The 20,796-nt window shown below is 37.8% G+C and overlaps 1 protein-coding gene across 1 annotated transcript in view; it reads right to left on the bottom strand.

The window, feature by feature from the left end:
- Nucleotides 1-5,103: 5,103 nt before the first annotated feature.
- Nucleotides 5,104-20,796, bottom strand: part of LOC110793225 (putative disease resistance RPP13-like protein 1) — a 36,378-nt gene continuing 20,685 nt past the window's right edge. Inside the window, exon 7 of the mRNA XM_056832244.1 lies at nt 5,104-5,142. Coding sequence (XP_056688222.1) covers nt 5,104-5,142 — 39 coding nt within the window. The remainder of the gene's footprint in view (nt 5,143-20,796) is intronic.

Below are 20,796 nucleotides of genomic sequence, written 5' to 3'. Positions count from 1 at the left end.
TCAATGATTTATGAAATTAAAATAATTTTAGAATTTTATGTTCAAAATAATTTGAATTACGAAAACACGTTCGAAACTGGAAAACAATCCTAATCGATTTTGTATTCAAATTCCAAAACAAAATACTAATCCTAGCCCAAATAGGTGAAGCCCAAAACTCTACTCCCTTCTCTTTCAATTCAAGTAAAAAGCAAAAACAAGAAAAATCAAAACCCTCCTTCCCTCCTATTCCTTCACGTGAACCAGGAAAGCCCTCACACATGCTTCCCCTTGCTTCCGCTGCTCACGTCGTCGGATCGCCGCCACCAGCTCCCTCTGTACGGTAATCCTCCTCCTCTCCCCTCTCGTCGTTCTCCTCTCTTTTGCTTTCTTGCATTCGTTTTACCTCCTCCTCAACTCTTTATTTTTGTTTTCTTGAACCACCAGCCAGCCGCCTCGTGCGCATCCGCGACCACCAGGCCAACCACAACCTGCACCGTCTTCCGTACTCCTCCGCGCCGCTGAGCCACCACCCTATCGCCGCTGGTAATAGTTCTCCCTCCTCCCTCTTTTTCTTCGTCCCTTCTTTCGTTTATTTCTCATCCCTAATCGTGGCCTTGCATTCGAACAGCCACACAACACCACCGAACGCGACCCCCTTCACCCTACGTCCAACCGCAACCGCCGCTACCGCGCCGCCTGTGCTCCACCGGCCAGAATCTCTCTCCTTGTTTTTGGTTAATTCTCAACCCTAAACTAAATTATGTTATAGTTATGTTTTATTAAATACGTTTTATTAATTTAATTCATGTTTCTTAAATTAAATTATAGTTTTATTATTAAGTTAGGAATATCATATTATATACTTTGCATGATTAATAATTTAATTTTCAGGTTTATATAATTGAATTAAAATTAGGATTTTAATTATTAAAACATGAATCTTTAAGGTTTTAATTGTTTTGAAATCATGGTAGGATGAGTATAAATTATTTAAGTTATTGTTTTTATGATTTCAAACATGTTAAATTGTTAATTATGTTTTGGGAGTAGTTTGAAATTAGTTATATTGTTGAAAATTTGATGTACGATGTTTGCAAAGAGTTTTCAACGAATTTCAATCCCTAATTCCATAATTATGATGCTAGGAAATCAAATATTCAAGTTTCGATATTGGGGAAGTTTCTAAATATGTTTAGGATGTATTTAGAATACTTTATTATGGTTGCCAATGATTAGAAATTGATTGGGAATATTTGTTGGTTGTTTTAGGCGGAGAATTCTCTTTAGGCGACTTTTGAAAGTGTTAAAGTGGCATATTAGTTTGTTTACACAAGGTATGTACATACCTGTGTACTTGGAGATGTGTTTTATGATTCAAACCATGTTGAATTGTCGATGAGCTTGGTTATGTTGAAATTTGTATGTTTAATGTTGTTGGATGAACATGTTGAACATATATTTCGTTATGAGAATTATAACATGTTAGTATGGATAATTGATGCAAACATGTTGGTTGGGAAAACTAGATTATTTTATATATATATATATATATATTGATATAGATCTATCGACCGTTGTTCCCTTTTATCTTTTCACTAATTTATGAGGGTCGAGGACCTTGTTTAGTAGGTTAAAACCTTATGCCCATATAGAGGGTTTGATCAGTATTAAAGGAAAGGTTGAATTAATTGGAATAAGTCTTTATTGATACCTTTGTGATCACTTACTTAATTCCAAGATTAAAAACAGTTGTGATTAATTGTTGATTGTATGACTTATGTGATTGTTGAGTCATAACAAAGTATTAATCTCTAAATCATGTAAAGTGAAACTGATTAGGAATAGCTTTAGACTGTGCACGTCTGAAGTGACGGACAATCAGGAGTTGGGGTCATAGGTTGCCTATGGCTTTTCCCGGGGCCGGATTGATCACCGGTTCTATTTCAGTCAAAAGTTCCTCGATATCGTAGGTCATTGGGGTTACGAAGTCGCACCCGTACCTCGTCTTCCTTAGTGAAGGCTTCTAGTAGCAACTCGGTCCATTGACTATTTCAACTGAAATAATGTTATTGTTACAAAAGTCTAGTCCATTCTAGCCTAGTCTAGTCAAGTGTGGTCTTCAAATTAATATGTATTGTTTGCCCTTACTTATGTTTTATTAGCATCATGTTAGGATTGTTCGTTTAATAGAATCATGTTAGGGTTATTATTGTTTTAGTATGTAGTACTCAGCTTTGCTGATTACGTGCTTTGTTTGTGTGTGTGATCCTGGCTATGCCTTATTGATCCTGTGATGACCCATTTTGGTGAGTAGTCTCTAAGGATCAATAAGCGTTGCCCATCTACAGGTTTGAAGATGATGCATCATTGGGATCGGGATTAGAGAGCTTGTATTTATTTTGTTTTTCTAAGTGACTTGGGTTTGTTGATTTGGATTTTAATCTTGTCGTACTATTTACAATTCCTTATTTTCGTTGGTTGGTTTTTGGGATTAAATATGTAATCGATTATTTATAAACCTAAAGTTAGTTTTATGTTTTCCGCTGTAAAATTCTGAATAAGCCGTTACGTTTTCACACGGGCGATAATGCCTTGATAATTCTCTACGTTTTATGTAAAAAGGTTATTTTAGAAAAGAGGGAATTGTTGGGGTGTTACAAAGTGGTATCTAGAAGCTTATGGTTTTACTTCAATCATTTTTAGGCGCCTAAACTAGCTGGTTTTCTAAAACGAATTTCCTAGAATTGAGCTCTTACTCATTATATCATTAAAAAATGCGTACTTTTTTTTGGGGGACCATATTCATTTTATTTTGTTTGAAAGTATATTAATATTTCTTATTTATGTTCGAAATTAACTTATTTATTCGAAACTTTTCATTTATGTGAATTAAGTACGTTTTTTTTCTTTTCGAATTTAAAATAAATATATTCGAAATTTTTTTAAAAAAATTATAATAAAAAAAATCTTTATTTCATTTATTCGTTTATTATTTATTCGTCGAATAAAAATATTTATGACCAATCGTTCTTGTTTTATTCTTTAAATTCTTCAATGTTTGACCTATTATGATTTATTATGAGAGATGGTTAATATAGGAAAGGGCATATAGAATAGAAACATTATGTCTGCATTAAATAGTTAGTTCAACATGATTGTATTTTCTTTACTTTCTAGATGTCTATGTCTTTCTTATGCTTTATGATTGCCATTGTTCTTACTTATTGTATTATGGGATCAGACGGTAAGCCGAGAGTACTAATTTCTAACATAAGGACTATGTTTAACTGTTATAGATCACTAACCATGTCTGGCATAGAAGAAAATAGATTAGGGAGCCACTCCAACCCTATCGTTCTGAGCGATGATGAAAATGTGATGAATCAGGAATCTGACAACGATAGAATTGAGCGAGAGCGCACTTGGCGCGAGACACTGAGAGTAGGTGTGTTTGATAGTGATGATGAGTCAATTCGTGAGTATGACCGTGCTGTAGGTCAAACGAAAAGGGATATCTACAATGCTTTTATGAGGGTTGAAACTGATTCTGAACCTGAAGAAAGTGAGGACGAGGACGAGCCTCAACTTGAAGTTCCGCGGAGATCCACAAGAGGAATAAGACGAGTCTATTATTATAATGCTGACGATGAGGATGAAACTGAATATGATCTATTTATCTCAGAAAACTACAATGAGTCAAAAGATAAAAATAACGATGTTTCTCTATAGCTTTGTTTACATATTTAGTTGTGTTTGAGAATAATGTTGGACAATTCGCCCAACCATAGTTTATGTTTATATCATAGGACCTTTTATTTATTTTGAGGATAGATGTGTGTTAATATTTAGGATTGTTATTGACATTCTTTTGAGGAATAAAAGTTAGATTATTGATTATCCAAAGGATCAAGAGTTTATTTTGAGCACGCAAGGGGGATGTTTTTTTCTTTTATTTTACCTTATTGTCGTGATGATTGAATTTATTCCTTGTTTCTCAGTTGAATGTCCTGTTTGCGAATATCATTCGTAAATGATGGTTTATTTTATGTGAATTCTGGATGTTGGTGTGATATTACATTGCTAGAGGATAATATAAGTAAAGCTTTGAACCTGAATTGGAGTATATTAATTTCAGGTCGCGCTCTAGGATGGCCAACAATAATGACCTAGCTTCTGTTATTCGCCTCTTGGCGGAAATGTTAACCCAGGAAAGAACTGAACGCCCGGATTCTGCAGGGGACATGTTTGAAAGGCTTGCGAAAGTTAAGCCACCATACTTTAAGGGGCAAGCAGACCCGACCTTCCTGGAAAACTGGGTTAGGGAGTTTGAGAAACTATTTGGGGCGGTAAACTGTCCTGAAAATATGAAAGTAGGTTAAGATGTCCTTTACCTGAAAGATGAGGCTGATCTGTGGTGGAAAGAGAATGGAACTAGGCTAAGTGTTGTTGAAGGATTTAATTGGGACTCATTTGTTGTTGCATTAAAGGAAAAGTTTTATCCTCCTTTTATAAAAAAACGAAAAGCGCAGGAATTCATAAACCTTGGGATGGGGAGTATGACAATCGCTGAATATTATAGCAAATTTATAGCGCTGTCGAGGTTTGCACCGAAGGTTTTAGCCACAGAGGAAATAAAGGCTCAGAGGTTTAAGCAAAGGTTGACCGATGAGATCCAGTTGGGATTAGGTGGAGAAACCTTTACATCTTTAGATAATGTGTATAAGAGAACCGCTCATATTTATGGTTTGCAGTCCAGAAGGGACAAGAAAAATGTTGTTGGGGAGAAAAGAAAAGATTTCAATGCCCGGGAAAACCAAGGGAATTTCAAGAGGAATATGAATGAGAATAGGAATGGGAATGGAAATGGAAATTTTCGAGGAAGAAACAGTGAGGGGCACAACGATAGGAGTCAATCCGAGAGAGTGTATCACTACAAGAGGTGCAACAATAACCACCCTGGGAAGGACTGTAAAGGAAAATTGGTGAATTGCCACTACTGTCAAAAAAAGGGGCATAGAGAGTTTGAGTGCTTCACTAAGCAGAAGAGGGAGCAGAATGGTAGTGAGAGTGGTAACCAAGGGAAACCAGGGTTTAACCAATCCTGAAATCAGAGTTCGGAGCCTATAGGGTCGCAAAATCCCCAGGGAAACCACAATAAGTCTGCCAATGAGAACAACAACCAAAATAAGGCTCCGGGCAAACTGTTCGTGATGAGTAGAAATTAAACTGAACATTCTGCAGACGTAGTTCATGGTACTTTTTCTATTAACTTCGTGCTAGTTAAAATATTATTTGATTCGGTAGCAACTTATTCTTTCGTTTTGTCATTTGTTATTAAGAGTCTGAAGTTAGTAGATTTTGAATGATTGATTTACCTGTTATTATGCCTACTGGTGTAACCATAAGGTGTATAAGATTATTTAATAACTTGCCTTTGAAGATAAAATATTGCGTTTTCATTCTGATTTGATAAAAGGTTAATCTGAGGGACCTAGATGTAATTTTGGGGATGGATTGGCTAAGTTTGTACAAGGCTAAGATAGACTGTGAAATTCAGAAAGTAAGTTTAAGGAACCATATTGGAAGGTTGACCTCATATAGATGTTTTGAGAAGTCCAAGAACCTTTAGTTATTTTTGTAATGCAAGTGAGGACTTAATGAATAAGGAGTGTGAACTATTTTTTGGTAGTGTTTTAGGATTAGTAAAGAAGTTGGAGTGAAAATTAAGGATGTTGTCATTGTGAGTGGATTCATTGATGTGTTTCCGAGTGAAATTGCAAGTATATTACCTGTTAGAGCCTTTGAGTTCACTATAGACTAAGTTCCTGGAACGACACCTATAACTAAAGCATCATATAGAATGACACCTCCTGGAATGAGCGAATTAAGACACAATTGCAAGAGTTGTTTCGTTAAGGGGTATATTAGGCCTAGTGCGTCACGTGGGGAGATCCTGTGTTGTTTATTAAGGAGAAAGATAAGTGTATGGAATTATGCATCGATTTTAGGGAACTAAACACCATCAAGAACAAGTACCGGCCCTTTGCCTAGGATGGATGACATGTTGGATTAATTGAATTGAGCGAATGCGTTCTCGAAGACTGATTTGTGTTTGAAGTACCACCAATTGGGAATAGCTGATAAGAGCCTAAGACCTCATTAGGATTCGTATTGTCATTATGGGTTTAGAGTAATGTCTTTTGGGTTAACCAATGCACCTGCCATAAATATGGATTTGATGAATAAGATTTTCCACGAATTCCAAATTAAGTTCGTTATTATGTTATTGATGATATCCTGATTTATTCAAGGAATGAGAAAGAGCATGACAAACACTTGAGGATTATTTGGAGACGCTTAGAAAGAATCTAGTTTTATTAGATGAAGTATACAAATTTTGAAGTCATGTGTGTATAAGTGACACCGACGGAAAAGTGAATGACTAAATTGTTTGAAAACCATGTTACGTAAAGGAATAAATTTAAGAGAAGATTCGAGTGGTCCAGGATCGTTAAAAATCATTTGTTGTCTTGAAAAGATGGGAGGAATGATATGAATTAATGAAAGAGCTAAGAGTTAAGCCCAAAAGTTATGCATCCATGAAAGGCGTGATGAGGCTCGGGAAAAAGAAAAGTTGAGCGAGAGGTCTCTGTAGATCGTGCTAAGATTCAAGTTGTCAGTGAGTGACCTACTCCAAAGAACACGTCTGATATCTGAAGTTTCCTAGGCCTATTTAACTATTATAGGAGGTTGTGAAAGAATTTTCGAAGAGAGCAAAACCAATGACAAACTTGTTGAAAAAGGAAGCGGAATTCGAGTGAAGTGAGAAAAGGGAGGAAGCTTCTAGATTTTAAAAGAGCATTTGACATCCGCAACTGTTGTCGCGTCAATTGAAACCTTATGAAACAAATTGCCCCACCCATAACCTAGAGGTAACTGTTATTGTGTTCGCTTTGAAGATTTGGAGACATTACCTTTATATGAAAACATTTGAGATTTGTACCGACCATAAAAGTCTGAAATTGTGACAAAAAGGTCTAGTTCAATCTTTGGAACTACATTGAGAATTAGTACTGCTTTCCACCCTGCGAACGATGGATAGACTGAGAGGACTAACCAAATAATGGAATATAAGTTGAGAGTCTGTGCGATTGACTTAAAAGGTAGTTGGGGAGACCACTTAGATTTGATTGAATGTCCTTACAACAATAGTTATCATGCGAACATTGAGAAGACACATTTTGAGGAAATGCATGGAAAGAAGTGTAGAAGTCCACTTACTAGAATGATTTTCGTGAAAATGTTGTATTGGGAACAGATTTCGTTGAAGTAGGAATATCCAGAGTTATTTTCTAAGGTGAGTTACGAGGGCGTAACTCGTTTTCTTTAAGAGGGGTAGAATGCGATAGAAATTCGCGCTTTTTACCTATTTTTATGGCAATTTTATGCATTTAATGCTCATTTTTAGCAACTTATACATGTTCATACAAAATAAATAGATTCTCCGCATAAGAAAAGGCGTTCTTGAGTAACTCAAACAACTTTAAGTTAGAAAAAGAGTGCACATGAGTGGCACAAGTACTTCTACAGTAAGAATAAGTTGAAAACTTTTGAAAAATGTGGGAAGTTTCATGTCAAGTTTCGGGACGAAACTTGACATTAAGAGTGGTAGATTGTAATCCCCCGTAATTTTATACATTTTATTAATATATTTTAACGTATAGTTAATTATATTTAAATAGTATTTACGAATTTTAGAAATAAATATTTAATTAACGAATATTTATTTTTATACGTTTTAAATATTTCAATGATTTATGAAATTAAAATAATTTTAGAATTTTATGTTGAAAAGAATTTGAATTACGAAAACACGTTCGAAACTTGAAAACAATCCTAATCGATTTTGTATTCAAATTCCAAAACAAAATACTAATCCTAGCCCAAATAGGTTAAGCCCAAAACTCTACTCCTTTCTCTTTCAATTCACGTAAAAAGTAAAAACAAGAAAAATCAAAACCCTCTTATTCCTTCAAGTGAACCAGGAAAACCCTCACACCCGCTTCCCCTTATTGCCGCTTCTCACGCCGTCCGATCGCCTCCACCAGCTCCCTCTGTACAGTACTCCTCCTCCTTTCCCCTCTCGTCGTTCTCCTCTCTTTTGTTTTCATGCATTCGTTTTACCTCCTCCTCAACTCTTTGTTTCTGTTTTCTTGAACCACCAGCCAGCCGCCTCGTGCGCATCCGCGACCACCAGTCCAACCACCACCTGCACCGTCTTCTGTACTCCTCCGCTCAGCCGCGCCGCTGAGCCACCACCCTATCGTCGCTGGTAATAGTTCTCCCTCCTCCCTCTTTTGCTTCGTCCCTTATTTCGTTTATTTATCATCCTTAATCATGGCCTTGCATTCGAATAGCCACACAGCACCACCGAACGCGACCCCCTTCACTCTGCGCCCAACCGCCACCGCCGCTGCCACGCCGCCTGTGCTGCGCCGGCCAGAATCTCTCTCCTTGGTTTTGGTTAATTCTCAACCCTAAACTAAATTATGTTATAGTTATGTTTTATTAAATACGTTTTATTAATTTAATTCATGTTTCTTAAATTAATATAGTTTTATTATTAAGTTAGGAATATCAGATTATGTACTTTGCATGATTAATAATTTAATTTTTAGGTTTATATAATTGAATTAAAATTAGGATTTTAATTATTAAAACATGAATTTTTAAGGTTTTAATAGTTTTGAAATCATGGTAGGATGAGTATAAATTATTAAAGTTATTGTTTTTATGATTTCAAACATGTTAATTATGTTTTGGGAGTAGTTTGAAATTAGTTATATTGTTGAAAATTTAATGTACGATGTTTGCAAAGAGTTTTCAACGAATTTCAATCACTAATTCGATGATTATGATGCTAGGAAATCAAATATTCAAGTTTCGATATTGGGGAAGTTTCTAAATATGTTTAGGATGTATTTAGAATGCTTTATTATGGTTGCGAATGATTAGAAATTGATTGGGAATATTTGTTGGTTGTTTTAGGGGGAGAATTCTTTTTAGGCGACTTTTGAAAGTGTTAAAGTGGCATATTAGTTTGTTTACACAAGGTACGTACATACCTGTGTGCTTGGAGATGTGTGTTATGATTGAAACCATGTTGAATTGTCGATGAGCTTGGTTGTAATACCTCGTATTTTTTTAATATTTATGAGTATATTTTATTATATTTATAAAGCATTTTACGATTTATTATCATTTAAATAATATTCAAATGTATTTTATTTAATGTATTTTAATTAATTAGAATATTTATTATTTTAATTAATTACGAAACGAATTTAATTCTTGAGTCAGGAAATTAAATGAGTTGCAAACAATTTTTAAAGGCTTCGGGTTTTAAATGAAAAGTCCAATTCGTTTTGTTAAACGAGCCCAATCAAAAGAATTTAATTCAAGTCCTAAGCTAGCCCAATCATTTAATCCCCTAAGCCCAATTCTAATTTCCTAAGCCTAGCCCATTAACAATAAGGAGCCTATAAATAGGACTCCTCGTCATTAAATGACCCCCTATTTTGTCATAAACCCTATTCTCTCTTTCTTGCCCAACACTCCTCTTTCTCTCTCCCTTTGTTCGACCGGTTCACTCCGCCCGCAAGCACGAGCCTCGTGATGTTGCGTCACTGCTGCTCTCCCTTGTGCCTTCGTGTGCTGCCGCGCCCAGCGCCCAGCACTCCCTCTCTCGCCCCTCGCGCGCCAGCGCCCGCACTCCCTCTCGTCGCTCGCCCGCAGCCCGCAGCGTGCCCTCGTGCCTGCGCTGCTGCTGTGCCTTGTTGTTGCTCGTGTGCTCAGCGCACACCCCCGCTCTCTTGCCCCTCCTCTCGCGCGCGCGCCCCATCGTGCCGTGTGCCCTGTCCCACGCGCAAGCGCAGCTGCGTCCCTTCGCCCCTGCGCGCGCACACGCGTGCGTGTGTGTGTGTTGTTCGTGTTCGTAATTCGATTTCTTTTCTCCCAATCACTCTAATTCGTGGTTGTTCCGTGCTATAGGCCGGATTGGTATAATTCTCTTCTTCCTTGCCTATTCTATTTAAATTCTGTATTTTAAATTATAATATTAATATTGTTTTGAGTAATTAAAACGCTGGGAACCGGTTATTAATGTCGTGGTTTGAAGATTTGCGTGTTGTGATTCATTAGGGTTGTTTTAATTATTAAAGGATGAATTTTCAAATTTGTTTGATGAATTTTCATATTTGTTTATTGAATAAAGCATTGGTTTTTATGATAATAAACTAGTTTTATTGGGAATTTCAAGTTAGGGTTTTAACCTAGACCTAATGAGTCAATTGATTAGCATAATTAGGTGATGATTTTAATTACGATAACCAATTATATTTTCAGATTTGAATAAAGGCTTAAAGTGTTGATTTTTATTGATTTTAAAGGCGAAAAAAATATGTTTTTGTACTAGGGATTGAGTTTGCAAATCCAGACGATTATATTATTGAAAAACGATTGAATTCTAAAGTTTAAAGGAGGTTTTAAATTTTATAAAGTTGCTGGAAATTTAATGAACATGGAAATAATTTAAGTTTCATTATTTTGGTGATAGGAGGTGATTTCTAGTTGAGTGCTCGTTATTGCAAAGTGGCCCCTACGCTTAGGTATTCAAGGTACGTACAAGTCTAGGTCGACCACACCTTTTGTCAATGACATTACATGATTGTTGATGATGTGAATTATATTATGTGGAATCATGTTTATTTTGGTGAACGAGCATGTGATTTGTGATGTTGGATATATTGGATTAATTGTTGAACAAGCATGTTGAAATTATTATGAGTATGAATTTCATTGTCAATCATGTTGTTCAATATTTATGCATGTATGGTTTGTTTCACATGCAAGGGATGGATTATTTATTTGTATGCTATTGTACGGGATGTCTAGCATACTTTGAGCCAATCATTCGTACCTCGTTGTACTACTTATTTTACCACATGTGAAGGGTTAGCTCACGTAAGCCACCGCACATGTAGGGTTCAGTTGGGAATATTATGTATGAAATGAATTAGGATTTGTCGTGCAAGGGCACAACCCTCATGTTAATGTGCATGATGTGGAGTCTCACTTTGGTGAGGAGGGACATGGTAGTAATTTCACAAGTGTCTTGCCTTGTTGATCACAAGTCCTAAAGCATTTAAAATAAGATTGTTTTGGTTGTCGTTTATTAATTGAATGAATGTACGTTGTTGAGTCTTGAGTTCACCTCTAATAAAATATTAATAAACGTACAGTGCAACCGGAACAAGCTTCAAAACTCTTGGAACGTATATACCTTGAGTATGAACAATGGGGGGAGTCTTGCCGGAAAGCTCGTACTCCTACTAATGATACAAGATGTTGTTTCATTTAAAATATGCGCAGGAATTCCGTCGGTATGGCCCGACACTCGGTATGGCCCGAATTTATTATTTATTATTTGGTGTATGGTTGGCTCCCATCACCTTTTTCCTTTATGGAATATTCTTTTGGCCCGTTCGAAGCTTATTCTAATTAAATTGTGAGTCAAGAGTCGAGTCTTGTATTCATGGTTGCTTGCTTATTATTATATGGCTTTTGCATGTTGATTAATACTTAGTGAGTGATGCATGTTTTAGTTTCAGTTCACTCTATTCTTGTAAGTACTTAGCTTTTGCTGACTACATGCTTTGTGTGTTTTGGTCATGGCCTTTGCCTTAATGACCCTATGATGATCTATCATTTGCACTTGCATTGATGGGGAGTAGAATAATATAGCAGGTTGGTAGATCGGAACCATGTGGCTTGGGATGATCGAGAGAGTTGCATGTTTTCATATTTTGAACTATTTAACTTTACTTTAATTATGTTTGAAATGTTTGAATTATTTATACTTTGGGTTTTGGGCCATTACGGTTCCAAATTGTAGGAGGCGTCGATATTTCATTACTTATGTTTTTAAAAGTTAGTTGACATTAAATTCCGCTGCGTAATTCTGGTAATAGCTTTAACCGTTATCACGGTGGCGGTAATACTTTAGTAATTCCTTTATTTTAAGTTGGAAAATGATTTTATAAAAGCAAGGAATTATTAGGGTGTTACAAAGTGGTATACTAGAGCTTAGTTTCATTCCTTCTTTGTAGTAAGCAATACTACAAAGTGGTAATCGGACACTAATGCTTCTTTGTAGTAATTCATACTACAAAGTGGTATTTACGGAACTTTAGGATTTTTAAATATTATTTCCCTAAAGTCAAAACGTATTATTTTGAGTACTCAATATTTTAATGGTCAAATATCAATTATTTTGGGTCGTTTGAAATGAGTTGAAAAGTTGGATTATTACTTAATATTAATTAATTTTTCCGAATTTTTTTTTATTTATTCGAAATTTTCGAATTTTATTCGAATTTATTTTATTAATTTCGGAAATTCTTTTATTTAATTATTCGAATTATTTTAATTATTTATCTATTTATTTATTTATTATTATTCGAATATATTTTTTTCGAATTTATATTTTAAATTTTTTCGGATTTCTTTTTATTTTCAATTATCCTAAATTTATTTATTTATTTATTTATTTAATTAATCAATAATTCTTATTAATTTTCGATTTTAATTTAAATAATTTCAACTAAGTTAGGAGTTATTTCTTAATTAATTTCGAAAATTAATATTATTTTCAAGTGAGAATAGGGTAGACTAAGAAGGGCATATTAGTTTAAGAATGCATTTTATGTGATTATGTGGATTATTAATTGCCATGTATTTGTTCTAACCATATTTTATCTTGCTTTATGTGATTAATTGCATCATATTTCATGTTGAGCATATATTTGTGCATTAAAAATTGTATGGCTCCACGAACTATTTATTGTATCCTTTTGGGGTTGGAATTTCTATGGAAACGCGTTAGTAAGACTTTTGAGTTGTGAATTTTCAGGAATTAAGGATGCTACCTTCTAAGTTCACCAGTCTAGGATACTTAGAGAAGATGGATAATGAGACTCCTCGCACGTATGTTCAGAAGATCGTGTTTGCTTGTGACTATTTGGCTTCGACCAAGAATATGCCCCACCTTAGGCACAAAGATATAATGGCTAGTATGGTTATACATTGTTTACCCCATAAGAACCCTTACATAGACCTCAAGAACAAGTTCAATGACATGCATGTTGGTGATGGTACCCCTAATTGGTACAAATATGGGACTAGTGATGGTAGGTGGAAGTATGATTCTTAGGTTCTTGCTACTATCTTAGAGGTTGCAAAAAATTGCTATGAGGATGGGAAGTATTCTGCGGGTCTTGGTATGGGCTATGGAGGAATAGAAAGTGATGGTGAGGATGGCATGATCCATGATGAGCAAGTTAGTGAGGTTGAGGAGGATAGTGATGATGATGTGGTTGAGATTGAAAATCCTAACCCTATAGTTCTTGAACCCACCATTGAGATATCCAGTGGATCTGAAGATGAGCTTGAAGAGAACAATGTGGTTGATAGTGAGACACAACAAAATGATGAGGCTATGGATGAGGACTCGGATCCGGAAGAAGACTTGGATGATCCTAATGATCAAGACTTTACTCCAGAGCAATGCAAAGAAAGAAATGATCGTCGTGATGACGTTAGTCTCTAGAGAAATGTAATCCTTAGTTTTATTTTTCGTTGATTAATAAAGTGGCAAAGCTACTACTTACGGTTTTAGTTTATTATAGTTGGAGAATAAATGCTATGGCATTAGTGGATGTAAGACTTATTCGTTGGAATTTTAATAAAAGAATAGAATTTCCTTTTCGTTATCCTTTAAGTTCAATTCTCAATTCTAAGTCTTGTGGGTATCGCAAACGGATTACTTATTATTTCTTCAATGAAATTTTATGTGCAAGGTGGTATAGTAACAACCATCTAAATTTATTTGCATCAAATAGTGGGGTGAGAAGTCCCAAGAATGGCGCCAACTCTTCCCCTAGGTTGCGCCTAAATGTGTTCTTGTTGTGAGTAGGTTCGTTGTTGAACTAGTGCCTTAGTAATGGCATGTCCAACCAATATTAAAGTTAGCCTTTTTATTTATTCAGGAGAAGGGATATGGCTAACCAAGAGATTTCTGAAGTGGTTAGACAACTAGCTGAGGTAGTTCGAGACCTAGCTCAAACTAGAGCTAACCCAGTGCATGATCTGGCTGGGGAAATGTTTAAGAAAATAGCTCAAAGCAAGCCTCCACTCTATAGCGGAGAGATTGAACCAAGTGTGCTTGAAAACTGGTTAAGAGAGTTTGATAAGCTCATTGTAGCTGTGAATTGCCCCGAAAACCTTAGGGTGAACAGTGATGTGTACTACCTGAGAGGTGAAGCTGATTTATGGTGGCAACGATGTGAGAATACCCTTAGAGACACACCTAACTTTGGGTGGGAAGCGTTCAAAACTGCACTAAGGAACAAGTTTTACCCACCTTATCTGAAGAAGCAAAAGGCGCAGGAGTTCATTGGACACAAAATGGGAGGTCTGTCTGTGACAGAATACTATTCTAAGTTTATAGAGTTGTCTAGGTTTGCACCTGAAGTGGTGGCAACGGAAGAGCTCAGGGCTCAAAGATTTGAGAATGGTTTGACCATGGACTTACAGCTGTTGTTGTCTGGAGAGACCTTTACCTCATTAGACACCCTGTACGGAAAAGCTGCTCACCTGTATGGGTTACAACAAAGGAAGAATGGTAGTGCTGAAAAGAGAAAGGATGGTGGAAGCTCGAATCAAGGGAATAACCATCAGAATCAGGGGAATTTTAAGAAGCACAAAGGAAATGGGAATTTCCAGTTTAGGGCTAACAATGGTGGTAATCGCAACAACCAAGGTGGTGGAAATCAGTCTGGAAGGAATGGAGTACGGACCTACGAATTTAGGCGTTGTAACATGAATCACCCTGGAAAGGATTGTGATGGAAACTTAGTGACTTGCAGATTCTGTCAGAAGTTAGGCCATAAGGAGTATGAATGCTATTCTAAGAATGGAAAGCCTAACCAAGGTAACCACGAAGGAAATAATCGGAACAATCAGAACCGAAATGGGGGAAATGGAGGTGGAAACCAAAGGAACTACCAAGGTGGTAACAATGGCAATAGCAATGGCAATCACCAGAACCATGGAAAGCCTGGAGGAAACCAACAGCAGAATGGGAACCGAAACAACAATGGGAACACCAATGGAGGTGGCTATAACAAAGGAGTTGCCCAAGGAAAGTTGAATGTGATATCTAGGCAAGAAGCGGAGACTTCCTCTAACTTCATAGTGGGTACTTTTTTTATTAATTCCGTTTTAGTTAAAGTTCTATTTGATTCTGTTGCGACTTATTCTTTTATATCAGTAGATGCTTTGGGAAAACTAGGGTTGAAAGAGCCTGAAACAATTGAGGTACCTATAGTCATACCTACTGGTAGTATAGTGAAGTGTACCAAAATCCATAGAGATGTGCCTTTGACCATAGCCAAGACCGTGTTCTTATCTAACCTAATCGAGTTTGAGTTAGGAGAGCTAGATGTAATTCTAGGAACGGATTGGTTGGCCAAGTTCAAAGCCAAAATAGATTGTGAGAAGCAGAAGGTTCACTTGAGGTCTAGCCTAGGCAAAGTAGTGTCATATCGTCGTTTTGGTAAGCCTAAGAACATAGGAATCATCACGGCAATGGAACTCGTGAAGCTAGTCAGTAAAGGGAACTCAACCTTCTTATGTAATGTGAGGAACCTAGAGCATGTGATCAAGGATCAGCCTGAGGATATTGCCGTAGTGAATGAATTCCTTGATGTATTTCTAGAAGAGATCCCGGGGATGCCTCCCAATCGACCTATTGACTTTACCATAGATTTAGTGCCTGGAACCGCCCCTATTTCAAAAGCACCTTATCGAATGGCTCCAACAGAAATGAATGAGTTAAAAGGCCAACTAGAGGATCTATTGGAGAAAGGTTACATTAGGCCAAGTGCATCGCCTTGGGGAGCACCAGTGTTGTTTGTGAAGAAAAAGGATGGAAGTATGAGGCTCTGTATAGACTACAGGGAGCTCAATAAGGCCACGATCAAGAACAAGTATCCATTACCTAGGATAGAAGACCTATTTGACCAACTGAAAGGAGCTGGAATCTTTTTAAAGATCGATTTGCGTTCGGGTTATCATCAATTGAGAATCGCTGATCACGACAAACCAAAGACCGCATTCAAGACTAGATACGGACATTATGAGTTCACTGTTATGCCTTTTGGGTTAACCAATGCCCCTGCAATATTTATGGACTTAATGAACCGTGTATTCCATGCCTATTTGGACAAGTTTGTAGTGGTTTTCATAGATGACATCCTAGTGTATTCAAAGAGTGAAGAAGATCACGCGGAACACTTGAGATCAGTGTTGAGTACCTTGAGAGATAACCAGTTGTATGCCAGGTTCTCAAAGTGTGAGTTTTGGTTGGAAAGAGTTGCATTTTTGGGACATTTTGTATCTAAAGAAGGAGTGGCAGTTGACCCTGCTAAGATCAAAGCTGTTAGTGAATGGCCTACACCCAAGAGTGTGACTAACATTCGTAGTTTTCAGGGATTAGCTGGCTACTATAGGCGCTTTGTGCAAGACTTCTCTAGGATAGCCAAGCCCATGAATACCTTGATGAAGAAGGAAACAAAATTTGAATGGAGTGACCAGTGTGAGGAAGCATTCCAAGCCTTAAAGACGCGATTGACAACCGCGCCAGTATTAACCTTACCAGATGAGAGTGGTGCATATGACGTGTATAGTGATGCCTCTAAGAATGGTTTAGGGTGTGTATTGATGCAGAACGGGAAGGTTATTGCGTATGCGTCAAGGCGATTGAAGCCATATGAATCCAATTACCCTACCCACGATTTAGAGCTGGCTGCTATAGTGTTTGCATTGAAGATATGGAGACACTATCTGTACGGTGTGAAGTGTAGGATATTTACGGACCACAAGAGTTTAAAGTACATCTTCACACAGAAGGACCTGAATATGCGCCAACGAAGGTGGTTGGAGTTAATTAAGGACTATGATTTGGATATCCAGTACCATGAAGGAAAATCCAATGTAATTGCGGATGCCTTGAGTAGGAAATCAAGTCATAGTGTTAATGCGTTAGTAGTTGCTAACGAGCTGTGTAAGGACATGCAGCGTTTGAACCTTGAAATAGTGAGTGGTGAAAGCCTTGAGGGAATGATGAATGCCTTAACCATCCAGCCGTCCATATTTGATGAGATTAGGGAGAATCAGGCTGGTGACGTAAAGTTGGAGCGAATCAAGGAAAAGATTTCGCAAGGTAAGGAGTTAGAATTCCGAATCCATGATGATGGAAGTTTGAGGTACAAAGGCGGGTGGTGCGTGCCTCAACAGTGTGGAGAATTGAAAGAGAGATTGATGAAAGAAGGGCATAATACGCCATATTCGGTGCACCTAGGTGGTGACAAGTTGTATAAGGACTTGAAAAAGGTTTATTGGTGGCCAAGGATGAAGAACGAAGTGGCTGAATTTGTGGCTAGATGTCTGACTTGTCAGAAGGTTAAAATAGAGCACAGGAGACCTCAAGGGAAGGTCCAACCTTTAGAGATTCCAAGCTGGAAATGGGACTGTATTTCTATGGACTTCGTCACTTGTTTACCTAAGTCAAAGACTGGGAATGATACAATTTGGGTGGTGGTAGATAGGTTGACTAAGTCAGCAGTGTTTATACCAATGAAGGAAACCTGGAAAATGGAACAACTTGCTAAAGCTTACATTAAGAATGTTGTGAGGTTACACGGAGTTCCTAAGGATATCGTGTCAGATAGAGATTCAAGGATTCTTTCGAATTTCTGGAAAAGTGTGCAGAAGAGCTTTGGTACGACATTGAAAATGAGTACAGCCTTCCACCCAGCCACGGATGGACAAACTGAAAGGACTATCCAAACCCTGGAGGACATGCTTCGGGCATGCGTTATTGGTTTCCAAGGAAGTTGGGAAGATAGCCTAGATTTGATTGAGTTTTCCTATAATAATAGCTATCATGCTAGCATTGGAATGGCACCATTTGAGGCTCTGTATGGACGAAAGTGTAGAAGTCCACTTTGCTGGAACGATATTAGTGAAACCGTAGTGTTGGGACCTCAGATGATAGAGGACACCATGAACCAAATCCGAACCATCCAATCAAAGATTCAAGCGGCGCAAGATCGCCAAAAGAGTTATGCAGACTTGAAACGTAGGGATGAAGAGTTCAATATAGGTGATAAGGTGTTACTCAAAGTGTCACCAATGAAAGGTGTCATGAGATTTGGAAAGAAAGGGAAGTTAAGCCCTAAGTACATAGGCCCATATGAGATCTTAGAAAGAATCGGAAAGGTAGCCTATAGACTAGCCTTGCCTATGGACTTGCATAGAGTGCATAATGTGTTCCAGATATCTCAGTTAAGGAAATATATCCCGGATAAATCGCATGTGTTGCAACCGAAGACCATAGAATTAGACCAACGTCTAACCTTTGGGGAAAGACCTGTCAAAATCCTTGATAGCAAAGTGCGTAGTACGCGTACTGTAGACACCTACTTTTGACCCCATTCCCGAAAGGGAAGGTTCGATGATGAGAACATAAATCTCCACTTGGAAACGCATCTCCTATAAAATAACGAATCTCAATCACCCTTTTTATTTCACCCGAAACCTGCTATTTATATAAACCTGCTATTTATGAAAACCTGCTAAAAATAGTAACTACCGTAATGGGTAGTTGTTAAAAGTGGCAAGTCATAAAAGATAAGAACCTGTCAGAATTAGGTGTTTCACTCCAACATAAATCCTAAATGAGATAGAAATTACGAGAGAATCCTATTCCTAATATGATTCGAAAATAAGAGTTACGTATTAATTAAAATCCTAACGAGCCTAGAGTTCGTAACGGGCCCAGACGCATCCCGTCATAAAGTTAATACGCACTAAAAGACTCGATTAAGTCTCAAACACTCCGGATTCTAGGAATCCGAATCTGACTAAGAAAACAGCCCAGACCCTATTTTCAACGCCTGGCTCTGGGCGCCGAAATCTTTGGCGCCCCGGCCTGGGCGCTAAAATTACCTGGGTACGTTTTCTTTCCTAATTCTTCGTGGATTATAGCTCTACAATTCTATCTTTCCACGAACTCTTTTCTATAAATATAGCCCCAAGTTCGACGTGAAATAAACACACAATTATTATTCTGAGTATTGACTCCAATCCCTAAGCCTAAGCCTCACGCTGCGAAATTGATCACGCGTTCTGTCGCAATCGATCCATAAATCGAACAGAACGTATCCTGTCCCGAAACTTGAGATTCGTTAAATAAAAGGAGAAATAGAAAAGCCAAAGTGGTTAGTTTTCTGAGAACCGTGACGCACCTCTCAAGGGTGCGTCGTAATGTGTCCCTTCGTATGATTTAATTGCTTTCCTCGCCCTTTTATAAATTGTTAAACTATTAAATCTGATTGTTCTATCTCGCCTAATAAAGATAATATTTTGGGAAATTGAACTATCATGCTAGGTCCCTTAAAACAATCTAAATCAGATAATTGCGATCGATCTAGTATTATGTGTTGCATATTGTTAAAATCAACTCAGATTAGTTTAATAGTTAACGCATGTCCCTTCAATTATTTATGCTGGGCTAGTAAGGATATCCTGCCTCTGGAGTTATCGAAAAGCAAGCAATCCTCTCGGTAATTACAGTCCCCCGAACCCTCAATCTCTACCATGCGGGTGTACGTTGAGCGATCCCCACACCAGGGATCACAAGGGAACCTATGGCCGTCGTGGTCAAACATAACTGCACTCCCTTTATGTCACGATAACCGGGTTTTGTCAGTTTTTTTCATTGTCGTTAAAAACTGAATGGCGACTCCTATATTACTAGTCAATTGGGTGTAAACTCACAGGAAATCCAATTACACTTGATTTGACAAAAAGAAACGTCACACCCACGAGGGACGAGGTCACGCATTAGCCTCGTTCTTTTTCGACCCCCTCACAGTGGTGACTCCGCTGGGGATAGTGAAGGAAATACTCGTGCTTGTAGGTAATCAAAATAGCCGAAGGGTGAAACGATCCTACCCCGCGTTTATTTCCCCATCAAGTTGGGACGACCTGAAAATCAGCATATTAATGTGAACGGGCAGAACCGCATAACGAATCTTGGCTCCCCCAGGGAGTTTGGACTAAGGATACCCATCGCCAACCGGGGGGTGCATACGCTTCGAATGTTGTCCACTCGGCACTTTCGCTAGTAGTACACCCGTCCCAAACCCAATCGCTCGCCCATTAGGTCCCTCTCATTGGTGCATGCCCCCTTGGCTTACATCATGATTGGCCTCTTGGGCGAAATTCGTCTGTTGAAGGCACTACCTCGACCGGGGCATGTGTAGGATCTGCGATAGAAGCGGTACCAAGCCAGGCTTAAATACTACCCATAGAAGCCTATCATAAACTACATGACATATTATTATTGCCTCATGATGTAACGTTAGTTATGTGTAGCGAAATATATGATTGTGTGTGACAAACCATGCTAGAAAACCAACGACCTTAAAAATTTCCCAAACATTCATAAACCAATTGGCCAAAGAGTTATACCAAAACACGTGTTCCGCAAACCCGAACGATCGCCACAAAAATAAGCGACGCTCGGGATGGCCTATAACGAATCCCACAAACGCTGCACAATGCGTAAAGGACGTTATTAGGCAAGCACGCAAAATCGAAGTCGCATAAACAAAAAGTAGACGCAAACAG

The sequence above is a fragment of the Spinacia oleracea genome, chromosome 1, assembly GCF_020520425.1.
Source record: "Spinacia oleracea cultivar Varoflay chromosome 1, BTI_SOV_V1, whole genome shotgun sequence".
Taxonomy (NCBI): Eukaryota; Viridiplantae; Streptophyta; class Magnoliopsida; order Caryophyllales; family Amaranthaceae; genus Spinacia; species Spinacia oleracea.
This window is presented reverse-complemented; position numbering and strand designations above follow the sequence as displayed.